General features: G+C 32.1%; 1 protein-coding gene across 8 annotated transcripts in view; it reads right to left on the reverse strand.

Moving 5' to 3' along the window:
- Nucleotides 1-17,456, reverse strand: part of LOC134727280 (uncharacterized) — a 40,602-nt gene that overhangs the window by 10,348 nt on the left and 12,798 nt on the right. For 5 of the 8 annotated variants that reach the window (XM_063591692.1, XM_063591671.1, XM_063591680.1 and 2 more), the window contains exons 6-16: nt 17,139-17,205; nt 16,489-16,551; nt 14,523-14,594; nt 13,792-13,848; nt 13,360-13,416; nt 11,869-11,973; nt 8,893-9,033; nt 8,355-8,408; nt 6,986-7,126; nt 4,232-5,875; nt 3,416-3,493 (exon numbers count right to left, since the gene is read on the reverse strand). In XM_063591692.1, coding sequence (XP_063447762.1) covers nt 3,416-3,493; nt 4,232-5,875; nt 6,986-7,126; nt 8,355-8,408; nt 8,893-9,033; nt 11,869-11,973; nt 13,360-13,416; nt 13,792-13,848; nt 14,523-14,594; nt 16,489-16,551; nt 17,139-17,205 — 2,479 coding nt within the window. Of the gene's footprint in view, nt 1-3,415; nt 3,494-4,231; nt 5,876-6,985; nt 7,127-8,354; nt 8,409-8,892; nt 9,034-11,868; nt 11,974-13,359; nt 13,417-13,791; nt 13,849-14,522; nt 14,595-16,488; nt 16,552-17,088; nt 17,206-17,456 lie in introns of those variants that run through there. The other 3 variants (XM_063591668.1, XM_063591698.1, XM_063591705.1) reach the window with 3 other exon arrangements.

Here is a 17,456-nt window from a genome sequence, read left to right on the forward strand (position 1 = left end):
TCTATGGACAATGAATGAACCTGATATTGCAATCTGGCAATTACTACAAGCATTAATCATGTTAAGGACAGTCACAAAAACTATTATTTTATCATTCCTCAACCTAATCAGTTTGTAAAAACGGGTACATATTCAGTGGTTAAGAAAAAAAATTCTGTTTAAACCACATTATTTATTAATGTATAAAGATTTACAACAATTGACTGTTTACATTTAAAGGTTGCTGATCTTTTTTTTTTTGTGACTTCTGTTGATCATCTCATTAAGTATTATAATCACTTACAATGCATAATATAAATAACATAAACTACCAAATTTATTGCAACATATGTGCATTTCAACAAATTATGTCTCTTCAGTGATGTTCAAGGCTGAAATATTTAAACCAAAACACTAATACAACTGATTTTGAATAATTTGAAGATCAACTCAACAGTTAATTATTTAGGTGGCATCTAGGCTTATGTACACAAATAAAACCGCTGTAAGCACTGTAGGCAGATAACCAAAAACCAAGGCAAACATAATTATGAAAACTGTGGTAATATTGCTTCAATTTATTTTCAAAGATTTAAAAGAACAAACATTAAACATTCATATATAATTGTACATTTATGCAAATAATTCATAGTTTATCAAGGTTTTCAAAAGCAACACATATATCAAGTATATTTTTTTCGCTGTCATGAGTCTGCAGTGGTACAAATTCGCAATGATTGCAGTTCTTCTAGTTTATAGTTAATGTCCATATAAGTTGACTGTTAGTATTTCAATTTGACTTTAGTACGAGCTTGTAAAAGTATGAATGGACTTGCTTTCCTGAAAAGAAAACTGAGTTTGTGTTCTACAGTACAAAAGGTATGAGACACAAATCAGACAAATGTTTACTACTACAGGGATCAAAGGTGAGGTCTGACTGACCAGTTCATAGTAAATGTAAATGACCCCCACCTTCACCCCAAGTCTATGATGTCTAAGTTTGGAATAAAATGACAGGTAATTATAACGAGATTGTGTCCAAAGTACACGAATGCCCCACTTGCACTATCATTTGTATGTCATTCAGTCTTTTTTTTAATGAAAAACAGGAATGAATATGGTTTAGGAGTTGGTATTTCAATCTTTTACAAGTTCTCAAAACACACACAATAGGGGGTGGGGTGATCCTAGGGACTACGCCTATATTTCAATTATTTTTTTATCTTGTCATATGAATTAATATGGTTTGGGGTGGGGATCTCAACTGTTATCAAGTTTTCAAACAGGAATGAGTGGGTGATCCTAGTGACTTCCCCTATATTTCAATTGATTTGTTATATTGTCCAATGCATGAATATATATGGTTATGGGATGGGGATCTCATCTGTTTCTAAGTTATCAAACAGAAGAGGGTAAGGTGACCCTAAGAACTCTCCCTATATTTCATTTGATAAGTTCTCATACATGAATATATATGGTTTAATTTAAAGTTGGGGATCTTGACTGTTTCCAATAACTCCATCAGGAGGGGTGGGGTGACTGCATTGACTCCCCCTATATTTTATTTAATTTAGAGGTTGGGATCCCCACTGTTTCAAAGTTCTCAAACAGGAAGGATGGGGTGACCACAGGGACTTCCCCTATATTTAATATGATTTGTTATATTGTTCCATACATGAATATATATGGTGTAGGGGTGGGGATCTTGATGGTTATGAAGTTCTCAAACAGGAGGAGTGGGTGACCCCCAGGGACCCCCCTATATTTCATTTGATTAGTTACTAGTATATTGTCCAATACATGAATAATTATGGTTTAGGGTTGAGGATCTCAAATGTTTCCAAGTTCTTAAACAGGATGGTATACAGTTACCCTAGAGACCCCCTTATAATTCATTTGATTCCTTCAACTTTTGCCATTAGGGAAATCTAAACTATTTGTCTTTAGAGATTTTCAGCGATTAAATATTTCATACATTTGTTTTTGACATCTTAGCCAAAAGCTCAGGGGATAATAAACTACATATGTGCTCTACTTCCTATGTGCAACTTCAAAACTTTTGGAAAAATCGACGATCATTTAAGGTGTTTCTTGTCATATTTTTTGTAAATCAGAATTAAAAGTATGAAAAACTGTCCAATAAGTTATAAATAACATAAAATCCAGCTAGATAATAACAATGGCAAGTATTTCAGCAATTATTGGGTAGAACACAAATCCAGGGTGCTTGTATAAGGCAGTTAAACTGCCTAAAAATAAAGCTACATATTTTGAGCAAATGTACGGTAAAGTGTTAATTTTAGACTTTTTATAATTTGGATAAATGTTTTACATAGTTATAAATCCCAAATGAGAATTTGATTCAAATCAGAGAACATGAATTCAATTTTACAGCTAATGTCCCTTTAAGATAAATTCCAAATCATATATCAGACTGACAGCAAATTAATTAAAACAATATCTGTATTTTAATGCCAGTACCAAGGTTAAGTTTCATCAAAACATTGTTAATGTGAGAAAGAGTTGCACTAAAAAAATGTATTGACCAACAGATAGACATCCATCTACAGGCAGACTGAATGAAATTCATATATAATAAGTAGTAAAAGACATAATAGGATATATTAGAGAGCAACTAAATGGAAAAGACCAGTCAGCACAACAATACAAATACTATATAAAAATATGAATAACAAAAGAAAACTACATAAAATATAAACACTCCTCTGATAATGTACCATAATAAAAAAACATAATTTACGCAAGGAAACCACTTTACACTATAACTTAATCACTTTTGGTCATATATAATTAGTAAACTGTGAAAGTACAGAATATTATAAAAAAAAAAGTCACAGGGCAAACACACTATGAACTACAACTGCATGCAGAATGATACCCATTTAATATTTAATAATCTAAACTGCAACTTTTAATCTTTTAATTATTATAAAAACAAAATTTTGATAAATGAAAGTCAGATTTCTGGTAGTGAGATGCTAGTACGATAAAGTGTTAATTTTATATCCTCATAGTTCTCGTACATATGGGAAATAGTAATTTTATCCTGGGCTTGATTTTGATAAGAATTATTTTAAAATTCAAGATACATTTATATCAAAAGTTCATGTTACTGTTTTCTTTAGGTGACCTAATTAACACCTTTGATGGTCTTTAATCTGTTGATCACAAGATCTCAGGGTTTAAGTGAGTTTGTTATAACTTACATGGGTCAATGGTTACTTTGCAGTTTCTGTCAATTCAAACAATTTGTAATCTTCATATGTAATGGCTTAAATTTTTCAATTTTTTTTTTTGAAAAACTAAAATCAATGAATCTAAAAACCAATGAAGATGTAAATGTTGCTCAAACCACAAGAATTAAAGTACTTTCACAGTACTGTATGTACCATTTAACTAATTAAATTTGACTAACCTTTAAGAGAGAAGGTAATTTCTGGATTTTTTGGACCAGTCTCTGCAACTTTTGATGAGGAAGCTTTCATGTTTCCTGCAAAAAAAATTGAACTTTCAGCATTAACATTTAACGCAAAGGCAAACCTCAATCAGAGTTGAGAACCACATCTGCTTGCAAAAATCTTAAGACACTTATTTTTCATCTATAGGTTTAATTTGGTTCAGGATATATATTTGTCTTCATCATTTGACAAGTGTAACTAGTAGGTTTTCATTAAAATTGATTGTTTTGGCTCCAGCATCTTCAGTTATATTGTATCTCTTAATTCTGATTTTTAGACCTTTATAGTTTATGTATATATATATATCTTATATTTAATTGTGTCATATAATATTTCATTATGGCGTTTTAAATAAATCTGACTGTGTGTTTGTATTGCCTGAATTGTTTTATAAAAGTTATTTTAGGGCCATTTGTAGCAAAGTGAGTCAAGGACTCATGCTGAAGGTTGTACTGTGACTTTTAATTGTTTATATTTACTACTTACTGTTGGATGGAGAGTTGTCTCACTGACAATATATCACATTTTATTTTTATGAACATGTAAAACTCTAATGTTGGGACTTACCCCCATTATTGTCTTGCTTCTTATATCTATACATACGACGCCTAATCTTGTATGCAAAGTTTCATGGAGTGCATGGATAGAATGAATGACAAGACTGATTTTATGAAGGAGGGGAGTTATTATAAAAACTATTGTAATTATATGACATCAAAAACTCAACTACATCTTTGCTAGCCAAGGGTTATGATCCTTAACAATGTACTTACCCCTGTCTAAACATTGAAGAGCTTTCCCAACAGATGTTGTTATCCTCACGGATTCAGGGCACTGGTATACATCTCTATTCATGTCTGCACTGTGCCCCATGTGTAAATAAAATAATCGGCGCTCTTTTTCTGGGATGTCCATTGCAGCATATAAAGTTGCAGCCCTGTGTCGCATATCAGTAGCAGTGATGTCCTTGCTAAGTCTGGCTTTTTTGCAACATTTTTTTACACAACTCCATCCAATTACATGTTCATCTTTACCAGCAGTTGTGGGAAATAAAAATTTATTTCCTTTCCCAATGCCGGCATCATCTCGAACTTTTTCATCTGCAAGGATTCTAATGGCATCCCAACAATCCTGGGGTATTAACAGTGACACAAGCTTTCTTTTTCCTGCTTGGTATGCAATCTTTAATTCACATAATAATTTTTGCTCAATGGGGTCCTCCACCTTTTCCACTGAATCTTGCGAAAACCAGACCCCATTTTCTGCATCATCCCATTCTGATAGTAAAAGCCTAGCAGGTTCGCCTCCTCTTCGAGCATTAAATAGTGTTAATCTGCATACAAGTAAATCTCTAATCTCAGCATATTCATTAGAAGTTATAAATTGGAATTTCGTTTTAATGTCTTTAATTTTATTTTCCAGCCATTCTTTCAACATCTTAACATCATCCTCATCTGGAAGGCGAGATGGCATCCTCAATTCTTTCTGTCTTAGTACAGTTATTTTATATTCTGCATCCCCAAATATACCTGGCCAGCAAAATTCCAATAGATCTCCGAAGCGCTTAATCTCATCAACTTCAGCATCTTTTTTTTGGATGAGAAATTCTCCAGTGAGATATTTGATAACTCTCTTTATGAGATAGCCATATCCGATTTTTAGCCCTGCTTTTGTGTGCCCAGTTTCTTCATTTATTGTTAGGGCTAAAATGGATGACTCCAACGAATGAAAATTGCCTCTGTCAAACATGTTTACAGCTGATTTAGCCTCAGCATCACCATTTATCTCACATTGTTTTCTAAATTCTAACAATAAATGTGCCAGTCTCCTCATATCTGACATAACTGATTTTCTTTTTTCTTCTTTTTTACTTTTCTTAGCCTCCACATTTCTATACATCTGCAGCCCAAATGATGTTATAAGATTGTCTGTTCTACATAAATTTCCTACCTCAGAATTATGGAATTTTGCTAGAACATCAAAGTTAAATGAAGAAGTAAACTTTGGAGATGCAATATGCACTGGATCTAAGGCTTTCGCTGTAGTTGTTGTAGATTCAACTGCAGTGCATGTGGATCTGTGTCTCTTATAGTAAGACTTTGTTAAAAAACCTTTACATAAAGAACAGTAAGCAAGTTGACCTGCTCCATGCTCCCTCTCTTTAAAATATTTTACTTCTGCTTGAGATCCTTCATCCTCCATTTTTTTCACCTGGTCTAAATTAGCTTTCCAAATACCTTCTTTCCTCAGGTTAGCCATTTGCTTTACTTGATCTTGATGGGGCAGCCTTTTTAAAACTTTGACCTCAGGAATATCTTTGTGTTTGCGAAGGATGTGATTGGACAATCTAGCCATAAGGAGACCACAGAAAGGGCAGGGTCTGTAAGGTTTTGACCTTGTTGATTTGCTTTTTTCTCCTGAAAGAAACATTTAAAAGAATCAAGTTAATAAAAACTCATTCAATAAAAGAGAGCCACTCATGACTTTAATTTAATTTTTCTGTTTAGGGAATAATGAAAGCAGGAGATGTGCTGAGGACTGTATTCCGCCTACAAAAATAAAACTGTTTCTAAGCTTAAAAATAATTGTTGAGCATGTGCTTTTTTACCAAAAACAAAGACATTGCACTTAACAGTAAGATAGGTTTAACTTAGGATTTTCTACCTTCAGGAAAAGATTACCATAGATTATTTTGGGCCAGGTGAGCTAAAAAAAACTACAAAATTACTGTTAATTACTAGCTCAGGGGCAGCAACCAAACAATGTGTTGTAGAACTGGTCAGTGTTTACTCTAAATGCTTTGGAGATAAACTAAAATCTACATTTTCCCCCTATGTTCTGATCTTAGCTATGGCCACCATTATTGTTGGCAGGTGGGGTCATTCGACACATTTTTAAAACCAAATAACCTAATGAGAATTGTGGATAAATTTGACACATATGTTTCAGAGAAGAAGATTTTTTTATAAAAGATTACATACATACTTCAAATTATCATACTATGACCCAACATATAAATTTGGAATGATGGTTCATGACACCCCCCTCTTTTTTCTGTAAGTGAATTACTCAATTGCGTACAGTATTCATTTATAACTTCAAAAATGGCAGGACAACCCTTGTGGTCCAAAAAATGATAAGTAAAATCATCATTACGAAAGCTAATTTCACAAGGCAGATAGTCTACAGATTAAGGAAAAATATTAAAGTCATTTTGTTTATTTTCTTTTGTTTCATATTCTGACATCAAATTCAGACCTCTCTTACTAGTTTTACTGTGCATATTGTGCGTATTGTTGAGCGGTTTTTTATACCTGTCCCAAGTCAGTATGATCTATATTGCTTATATTCACTACTTTTGGATCTTGGATGGAGGGTTGTTTCATCATTACAACATATTTTTTGTGTTCATATTATAGGCTATAAAAGTATATGTTATCAATTTCAAATTCATTTCTGTAGTATATCAAATATCTCAAATTTATTGCTTCGCAAACAGACCATCCAATCTAATGAAATAAATATACCAGTAGATGATTTCACTGGTCTGCCTCTAGCTTTCTTTGGTCCTTCACTGCAACTGGCTGTCTCCTGACAATTCATCTTATTTTGTGCAGGTATGCGTATTGAAGTATCATTGAATGGAGGTGATATTCTTTCAATATTATCTGTATGAAAATAAAAATATATCAAACAGATATTTTGGACATTGACTGTCATTTAAAACAATTTGACATTTTTAAGAATAAGTGACTTGGGGAAGAGGTACTTTAATTGTCCTAGATAAAAAAAAAATAATCTGGTCACCCTCATAAGGCACATTCCTGCTATGTTTGGTTTAATTCCATTCAGTGATTCTCTAAAAGAAGACATTTGTATGTTGGACCTCAAAGATGACAATTTGAAAACAGGCCCAAAATTAAATAGCCTCTCACAATATTAATTTTGACCCTTTGGACCCTAATGTGGATCAACTTAAAAACAGAGCCCAATATCCAAATCTAAATAGCTGTTGAATGTTTTATGCAATTGTAATGAACACTATCCAAGTAATCACTTCTGTTTATGCTATTAAAAAAAATTTATTGTTATGAATAACAATGGACTGTACTTTCTGGATGTAGAAGCAAGTGTTTCGAGAAACCCTGCTCTTCACACCCTGTGGTAAAAATCTATTCTTTTTTGTAACAATAGATTTATTCAATTTAAAATTGTTTCAGAGATAGATGTGACATCAAAGTTAAAAGAAAAGAAAATATGATTGCTTGGAATAAGTAGAACAGTTTTTTATTCTATGTTCTATAAAATAAAAAATAAATGTTATGTCAGTTTGAAAGAACTTGTGCATTTCCACTGCACACAATTATACCATCATAACATATATGAGAAGAACATAACCCGTGTCATGCCAACAACTGGTATATTATAGTAAAAGTGTTAAGTTCCGATGCAAAGACCCTATTAGCGAATCAATTAAAAATTATTCAGCTTTAATTGGTAAAGTAGTTTGAGAGTAAAAGATCTTTGAAATAGTCTACACTGAAGGACGGACAACAGAAGCGACAAAAGACACCAAGTTATTGCAAAAACTTAATAGATATAGGATGATGTGGTGTGAGTGCCAATGAGACAACTCTCCATCCAAATAACAATTCATAAAAAAAATAAACCATTATAGGTCAATGTATGGCCTTCAACATGGAGCCTTGGCTCACATAAACAACAAGCTATATAGGGCCCTAAAATTACTGATGTAAAACCATTCAAAAGGGAAAACCAACGGTCTAATTATATTAAGGGAAAGGTGAGCTAAAAAGCTTTCAAGGAACTCTGTTAATATTAATCAATACAATTGAAATCACTGCAAAATTGACAAAAAAGCATAAATTTGTTTACCTCCATCTTTACTGTAACTTTCATTTTGACTGGCATCTCCTGCATCTAAACCAACTGCCATAAAAAAAAAATATTATAAATCACTGAAATTTTGCAAATAAGCTACACAAATAATTGTAAAAACTAGGATTACACCCAAAAATTGTCTAAATATCTTCTTAAAAGGGCAATAACTCTTATAAAAGATGGTTGACAATTTCAGTCATTCTTACTTTTTTGTAGATTTTAATTGCTTATTTTTTTTTTACTTTTTTCAATTTCACTTTTCCTGTAGATAAATTCAAGACAATAATTGAAACTGTAAAATAATCATCATTACAGGGTCGGTAACCCAACAATATGTTGTCAATTTGTTATGAAATTTCAAGAACACAAAGATTTGGACTTGTTTACATTATTCATTAAATAAATTCATAAATTCAGATCACTGAAAAAAATACATTCTTAACTTCATAAAAAAGCCTAGTTTAGATAATTACTAAAATCTACTCTTAATGTTCTACAAACCCTACATAAAAAATGATTCAAATAAATATACCCATAGAGGATTTAAGTGGTGGGCCTCTATCCTTTTTTGGTCCTTCACTGCAACTGGCTGTCTCTTGACTATTCATTTCAATTTGAGCAGGTATGTGTTCTGTAGTATCATTTGATTTGGGTAGCATTCTCTTTACATTATCTATAGAAATATAAAATCAATAGCTATTGTTATTTATTGTTTTGTACATGTATATGGTAGTGGCAAAAAGTGATCTTAAGTATGAAGCCTAAATCGTAGTCAATAAGCTAACACCTAGGAATTGAGTTATATGCCTGCACATATTTTTCAGGATTTAAGACTAATGCCTAACATTATGTAGGCAATAAACTCACTGCCTAGGTGCTACTTTATTGCTAAGGATTTAAGCTGAATGCCTTATTTCCAGGATAGCGGCTGTCATACAAACTATTATCTTTAGAATAAAAAGTGAAATCAGATAAATGTTTCAAAAACACAACATCTCTAATCTAAACAGTATTCAGATGCTTCACAGGGCACAGCTTGATACGACCATAGAGGTCGAAACCCTGAACAGTTTGGGCATGTATGAACATAACATTTAAGCTTGATACAGCTCTGAATTTGGATTGTGATTAAAAAGTTGACACAACATAGGTTTCTGACACAAAATGAGTGTGGTCTGAGAACTTTAAACTTAAAAACTTAAAAAATTTAAATTAGATATTTACCTATTAAGTCCAATATCCAAAATCTAAACACATGGTTAGATTCAGCATATTATAAAACCCTAAGAATTCAATTTTAATGAAATCAAATAATGTTCTATTTTAGACCCTAATGATCTCAAATTGAGGTCCTCAATGTGGACCAATTTGATCTGGGCCCAAATATTAAAAATCTAAATACATGGTTAGATTAAGCACATTGAAGAACCCCATATATTCAATTTTTGTTGAAATCCAACAAAGTTTAATTTTTTACCCTTTGGACCTTATGCAGACCAATTTGAAAATGAGACAATACTGTGCAATTGAATATTTCTTACTATATAGCAAAACTGCTCTTAGAAATTTCTTGCTATTGCGCAATATTGTGCAATTAGATATTTCTTGCTATTGCGCAATACTGTGCAATTGAAGATTACTTGCTGTTGCGGAATACTGTGCAATTGAAGATTTCTTGTTATTGCTGAGTACTGTGCATTTGAAATTTTTTTGCTATTGCACAATACTTAACATATTAGTTTTGGACCATGATTTGGACCAACTTGAAAACTGGGCCCATAATCAAAAATCTAAGTACATGTTTAGATTTAGCATAACAAAGAACCCCAAAAATTAACAATCTGAACACACAGTTAAATTTGGCATATCAAAGAACCCCAATAATTCATTTTTTTGATGAAATCAAACAAAAAAGTTTAATTTTGGACCCTTTGGGCCCCTAATTCGTTGGGACCAAAACTCCCAAAATCAATCCAAACTTTCCTTCTATGGTCATAAACCTTGTGTTAAAGTTTCATAGATTTCTATTGACTTATACTAAAGTTATTGTGCAAAAACGAAGAAAAATGCTTATTTGGGACCTGTTTTTGGCCTCTAATTCCTAAACTGTTGGGACCAAAACACCCAAAATCAATCCTAACCTTCCTTTTATGGTCATAAACCTTGTGTTAACATTTCATAGATTTCTATTTTCTTTAACTAAAGTTAGAGTGTGAAAACCAAATGTTTTCGGACGAGGACGCCGCCAACATGATACCAATATACAACTAAAGGTTCCTGACATGGCCCTCTAAATTGGGTATCTTTAAAAACAGTGCAAATATTGGAAATAAGACATTTTTGTTGGTGCTTTCAAAGTGAAATATTTGTGTTACCATGACATTACACAACATATCAATTGACTTAATGTTCAGAAGAATATTACAAACTTTAATTAACTCTATACCCTTACCAAGATTGGCCTCAGGGGCTTCAAAGAAATGTAAAATATCCTATATGAGCAGTATTAAATTAGTTTATCATAATGAAATATTATCTAATTGAGTCACTTTTACAAAAGTCTAAAATTAAAGACTTTTGTAAAAGTGGCTAAAACTTCATACCTATTGATGTAAAAACTTTAAAGAATAACATTTTGTATACAGTTCAAACAAGAGCTGTCTGACAATAAACTGGCTTTTATAACATTTATTTGAGTCCCCAAATTTTTCAATAACACAAGAACCAAAACTGCTGAACAGTAATAGTGAAAATCATCAATACTGATCTTGACCTCCATTTTGTCACCAGTGTCAACATATGTTGATTTTTCTAATAAAATATTACACTTTCACACATACCTCAAATATCAAATACATTTTTGTTCCAATTTGCAAAATACAGTTATTCTTATTTTTCAAATCATAAATGTCCCACTCTCACATTAAATCAATGACAGTGTAAGTTGCAACTTAAAGTAAACCTAGCGTTAAATTCTTAATTCATTTCACATTAAACAAGAATGTGTCCACAGTACACGTATGCCCCACTTGCACTATCATTTTCTATGTTTAGTGGACCATGAAATTGGAAAAATTCTCTAATTTGGCATTAAAATTTGACTGATGTTATCAAAGGAACATGTACACTAAGTTTCAAGTTGATTGGACTTCTACTTTATCAAAAACTACCTTGACCAAAAACTTTAACCTGAAATTTGCACTATCATTTTCTATGTTCAGTGAACCGTAAAATTGGGGTTAATACTCTAATTTGGCATTTAAATAAGAAAGATCATATCATAAGGCACATGTATACTAAGTTTCGAGTTGATTGGACTTCAACTTCATCAAAAACTACCTTGACCAAAAACTTTAACCTGAAGCGGGACAGATGGACAGACGCACAGACGGACGAACGAATGGAGGCACAGATGGACGAACGAATGGAGGCACAGACCAGAAAACATAATGACCCCTCTACTATTGTAGGTGGGGCATAAAAAAATCTAAATACACCAAATTCTTACCAGTGAAATGCACACCCATATGGCTCAGAAATGATTCTCTACTTCTTAGTTTTTGATCACATAGGGCACATACAAATAGCTTTTCAGTTTCCCCTTCAGATTTTTCTGCAATAAATAACAAAAGAAAAAATAAATAATGCTTCTATAATTGTTTTACAAAATTTTGGAAAACAAAATAAGGAATGCCACTTAGAATAATCTCAATTCATGAAGAACAATCAAACATAGTAAAATGACTCTGTAAAATAACATGTGCCTTTGAAGTGTGAGTACCTAACATCATGCATATGTCCTTTACCATGTCAATTGATCATTAAAGTGATGTTTTGTACAGTCTGGCTTTACAACTCTTCATGTACCAATCATTGTTTTTTAAGTGAGGTTCTGAAATTTTGGCATATATTGTCAACAGTATACTAGCAGTTAAATTTATCTGAAGTTTGATTTTCATATGAATTTGAGTACATGTCTTCCAGTATATTTTTTTTTATTGTTATCCATATATATGAGCTGCAACTCTTAATACCCAACTTTATCTTTCGTTCAAATAAACCCAAAACAAGAATGTGTCCATAGTACACGGATGCCCCACTCGCACTATCATTTTACATGTTCACTGGACCGTGAAATTGGGGTCAATACTTTAATTTGGCATTAAAATTAGAAAGATCATATCATAAGGAACATGTGTACTAAGTTTCAAGTTGATTGGACTTCAACTTCATCAAAAACTACCTTGACCAAAAACTTTAACCTGAGCTTCACACTATCTTTTTCTTTGTTCAGTGGACCATGAAATTGGGGTCAATACTTTAATTTGACATTAAAATTAGAAAGATCATATCATAGGGAACATGTGTATTAAGTTTCAAATTGATTGGACCTCAACTTCATCAAAAACTACCTCGACCAAAAACTTTAACCTGAAGCAGGACGAATGAACGAATGGACGAACAGACGAACGGAGGCACAGACCAGAAAACATAATGCCCCTCTACTATCGTTGGTGGGGCATAAAAATATATCAGCCTGTGAAATCGATTTTTTTTAGATATAAGCCAAAAACTGCATTTTACACTTATGTTCTATTTTTAGCCATGACAACCATGTTTGTCGATGGATCAAAACTTTGGATACAATTTACAAACAAGATACCCTAAGAATATTTAGTTAAGGTTTGAAGGTATTTGGCCCAGTAGTTCCAGAGAAGAAGATTTTTTAAATAGTTTACGATGACAGACGACAAAGACGACAGACGTCAAATTATGGCCCCCCTGAGCTTAAAAGCCAGTATAATGGTTTGCTGTTTGAATGACAGAAAGACAGACAAGGGTAAACTATATGGCCCAAACCACTTTGTGACAGGGTCATAAAAAAAGTAAATACAGCCAAGCAAATTTATACTAAAGACAAAGCTCTGGCTTGATTTAGACAATTAATGTCCGAAACCATTAGCAATCTGAAATATACCTGAACAACAGTTCACATTACCTTCTTCAACCTCAATATTACTGCCCTCTTCCTCATCTTCTAATGGTTGTATCAAAACTAAAATAAAACAGGAAACATCCTAAGGATCATTTAAAATAAGTTTGGCTGCAAAATGTTCAGTAGTTTCAGAGGAGAAGATTATCTAAAGTTAACAAACATGATGAACAAATTGTTTAAAATTGTCTTTAAACGCTAATAACTCTTTAAGGCAAATTAACAATTTAAGTTATATTGACTGAATTGTAAATCATACTTTGCTGAACATTTTTGCGTTTTACAGTTTATCTACATCTATGATAATGTTTAAGATAATAAGGGTGGAAACAGAATGGCATGGATAGTATCCAGCACACTGAGAGTATTGCATAGCAATACAAAATTCATTGTTCCCAAAATAAAATTTGAGCATGATTTTTACAAAGTTCACATTACCTTCTCTAACCCCAATATTACTACCAACTTCCTCATCTTCTGGTGGTTGATTCAATACTAAAATTAAACAGGAGAAATATAATGACATATGATAAATCATGGCTCCAGATTCAAATATAAATGTGGCCTTGAACAAGGATAGCACACTTATCAGTCCCAATATTATAAGTTATATGGTTTGTTACTGACTCCCTACAGATCCAAAGAGGGTTAGTAAAATACATAGGTGATGAGGCAGGCGGATTTAATATCCCTCTATGGTTTTGTACAGGTCAGTAGTAAACTGTATGAAGAAAATATTGCAAACAGGACTTTTCCTGCTGGGTTCCAAAGAAAAATAAACAATGAAACCCAACAACATCAATAGATGAAGTCACCATTGACAGAAGTTACAACGTAGCTAACCCCCTACAAATCCATAGGGGGTAACCATGTGACAGTGTTTAACCAATCACAACATGATAATTTACCTGCAGTGTGATAATGATTTTTAGGATGTAGATGATTGAAAATGATACAAAAAAAGAACACAAAAATTCAAACTTTACACTCAATTAACAGGAAGAACATGCATATATATGATATAGTAAAACATCTTAAACAAGCTCAGCAAATGATGCTATTGCTTCGAACGAATTCTGTAAATATTCTATGAAATGTTCTCTAGATTTCGTGAATTAATTGATCCATGTAGGAAAGATGTATGGATACACTTAATTATTCAAAGTTACCTTGTTTATTCTCATTACTTAGGTCTAATTCTTGTTTCTCCTCATCTTCATCATCAGATGGTAGTTTCAAAACTAAAAAACAAGAGTGTATGCAATGTTTTGCTAAGGGTTTATCTCAATTAAAACTAATCAAAAATAAATATGGGGTCTGGCAGTTTGAAAATAGGAGACATCCCAATGTCAAAGCTTTATTCCAATCTTATGATACGCTTTTCACATGAAAGAAAATTTAAAGCTTTTAAGGTTAAGGTTTTATATTTTGAATATTTATATTCTTAAATGAAATCAACTAGTTGCATGAGTTACTTGATTTTTATAGTACTATGGAAGATAATATTCCATTTGCTATCTACATGTAAGTATTTTCTTTTTTTTTTTTTTTTTCCTTTATGTAAGTATTTTCAAGTTATCTGAAAAATTCATTAGTGGCAGATCCAGAAGTTTTCATAAGTGCTACAGTCTACAGTCATGCTTCAGTGATTTTCAATATAGTCAACCAAAATTTTCCTAGAAAAGGAGGAGCGGCCCCCTCTAAATCCACCTCTATTTATCTCAATTGCCACCTGGAGATTTTAACCAGGTAAGCTAAAAACTTGATATTAACAATATATAATATACTCTTTCATATGAAAGTAACTCAAGTCATTAGCAAGATGTAGGAAGATGTAGTATGAGTGCCAATGAGACAACTCTCCATCCAAATAACAATTTATAAAAGTAAACTATTATAGGTCAAGGAACAGCCTTCAAAATCGAGCATTGGCTCACACAGAACAACAAGCTATAAAGACATGTAAACAGACAGACTGAACGAATGAACAAACAGGCACACAGACCAGAAAACATAATGCCCCTCTACTATCCTAGGTGGGGCATAAAAATAAAAGCTTGACTGAAAAACTCTGATGATTAACTCATGTGGTAGGCACATTCATGCATTTATGTGTTGGTTGGTCACATATTGAATGTTTTTCTTAATTTTAATTCTTGGATTAATTATTCCTTAAACATTCAGTGTTATGTGTACAAATGCAAAAGGTTATTACTAAATAACTTTCACTGGGGCATACAATTACTATGCTTCTAACTAGGTCCAATACCAAAAAGTAAAATCACAAAAAAAAAACACATCAAAAACGAATGGACAAGAACTGTCATATTCCTGACTTTGTACAGACATTTTCAAATGTAAAAAAATGGTGGATTCAACCTGGACCTATAGCGAATTGATATTGAATACAATTTCAAAAGGAATGTGGTATTATCAGATTATCACATGGCATTTTTCATATCGCATGTATTATCAGCCCTAGGTTCAATATCAGCCCAAGAGTTGCATGGCTCGAGGGCTGATATTGACCGATGGCTGATAATACATGCGATTGGCAAAATGACATGTTATGATCTTTTTATCATATGCTTCAACCATGGAGAAAAAATAACTGATTCGTATATTGATCCTTTTACATGGTTCTGTAATAGAAGTTTAAAGATTGAAAAGTTCACGGACATCAGACCCCAAATTTAGTAAATTCGATATGAAATTTTTCTATCATTTGCCTCAATAGAGAAGAAAAACATTTTAATATGGACGAATCGACAAAAACAAACAAAAATTAACAATACACATAATGAAGACTGTTTGGCAACTTTTTAAAGTAACTTTCTAAATTATGTTTGAAACTTTTAAACAATGCATTTATTTAATAATTTGTTGGGTTTTTTTATTTTTGTTTTTATTATTTCACAAAATATACTTTCCAGTATCCAAATGATTGTTTTGTACACTACTTTGTAATAGTTTTCACAAAAAAACGTAGCATTGAAGTGTATTTTCCGGAACTTTTCATATCAGCCCGCTAAGGACCAATTCGAAAAATATGGAATTTACGGTAATTCAATGATATTATCATACAGTAAAAATCGTATGTTATTTAGTCTAAGTATATGATAATAAAAGACATACCTCTATGTTTCCTTGTCAAGTTCTCAATATCACTATCACTGTCAGAATATGCCTCTCTATTGCCTATGAATAATTGAGATTATGAAAGAATTAACAATATATGCATGCTGTTTTACTCAACATATCAATTTAACCTAACCAAACTCAATCTTTTTAAGAACAAAATAAATAATATGTGCAAAATATGTGTTATGTGTAACTCATTAACTTTTAGATTTCTCATCAGTGAAACTTGTATGTTAGAATTTTACATTTTGTAATATTTATCACCAGTACCCTTGTAGCCAGTACTGCGGAAAAAAATATTGATATTGTTATATTGTAATGTTTCATAATAACCTTCAATCATAACCGAACTGAACAAAGAAATAACATGACAGGTGCCATGTACGGTACAGGAAATGCCTACCCTTCCAGAGCACCTGATTTCACTCTCGGTTTTTAGTGGAGATCATGTTTTTTCTTAATTATTATTTAATGTCCTTTGGTTTTGTGAGTCTTTGTTTACTCCTTGGTTTTGATTGCTATTGTCTTGTTCCTTGTTTAATGCTCTTCTGCTTTATATTATCAATTCTAAATTCTAGACTTTTTAAATTTCACCCAAGTACATTCTTTAGCTCAGAACTTCTATACAAATTCATATAACATACATGCCACTTTATGACTATCATCTTTAATCTCCAGTCTTCTTATTGAAACACAACATTCTTTCAATGTCTGTAAGATATACATTTAATTTTACAAAGTTTACAAAGTTTACACATAAATAAAGTAAATATCAACAAAGTATCATTTGTTGGGATATAACACAATTCATACAAGTGAATACCTGCATACTTTGAAAAAGCCCAGCTTGCATGAGAATGACACATATTATAGGGAAATAATAAAATGTAAACACACATTTTCAGAATCCTGTTAACAGTGCAGAACTGAGAGTATAAGTAAAGAATTGAACTATGTCTTAC

Source organism: Mytilus trossulus, chromosome 1 (genome assembly GCF_036588685.1).
Source record: "Mytilus trossulus isolate FHL-02 chromosome 1, PNRI_Mtr1.1.1.hap1, whole genome shotgun sequence".
Taxonomy (NCBI): Eukaryota; Metazoa; Mollusca; class Bivalvia; order Mytilida; family Mytilidae; genus Mytilus; species Mytilus trossulus.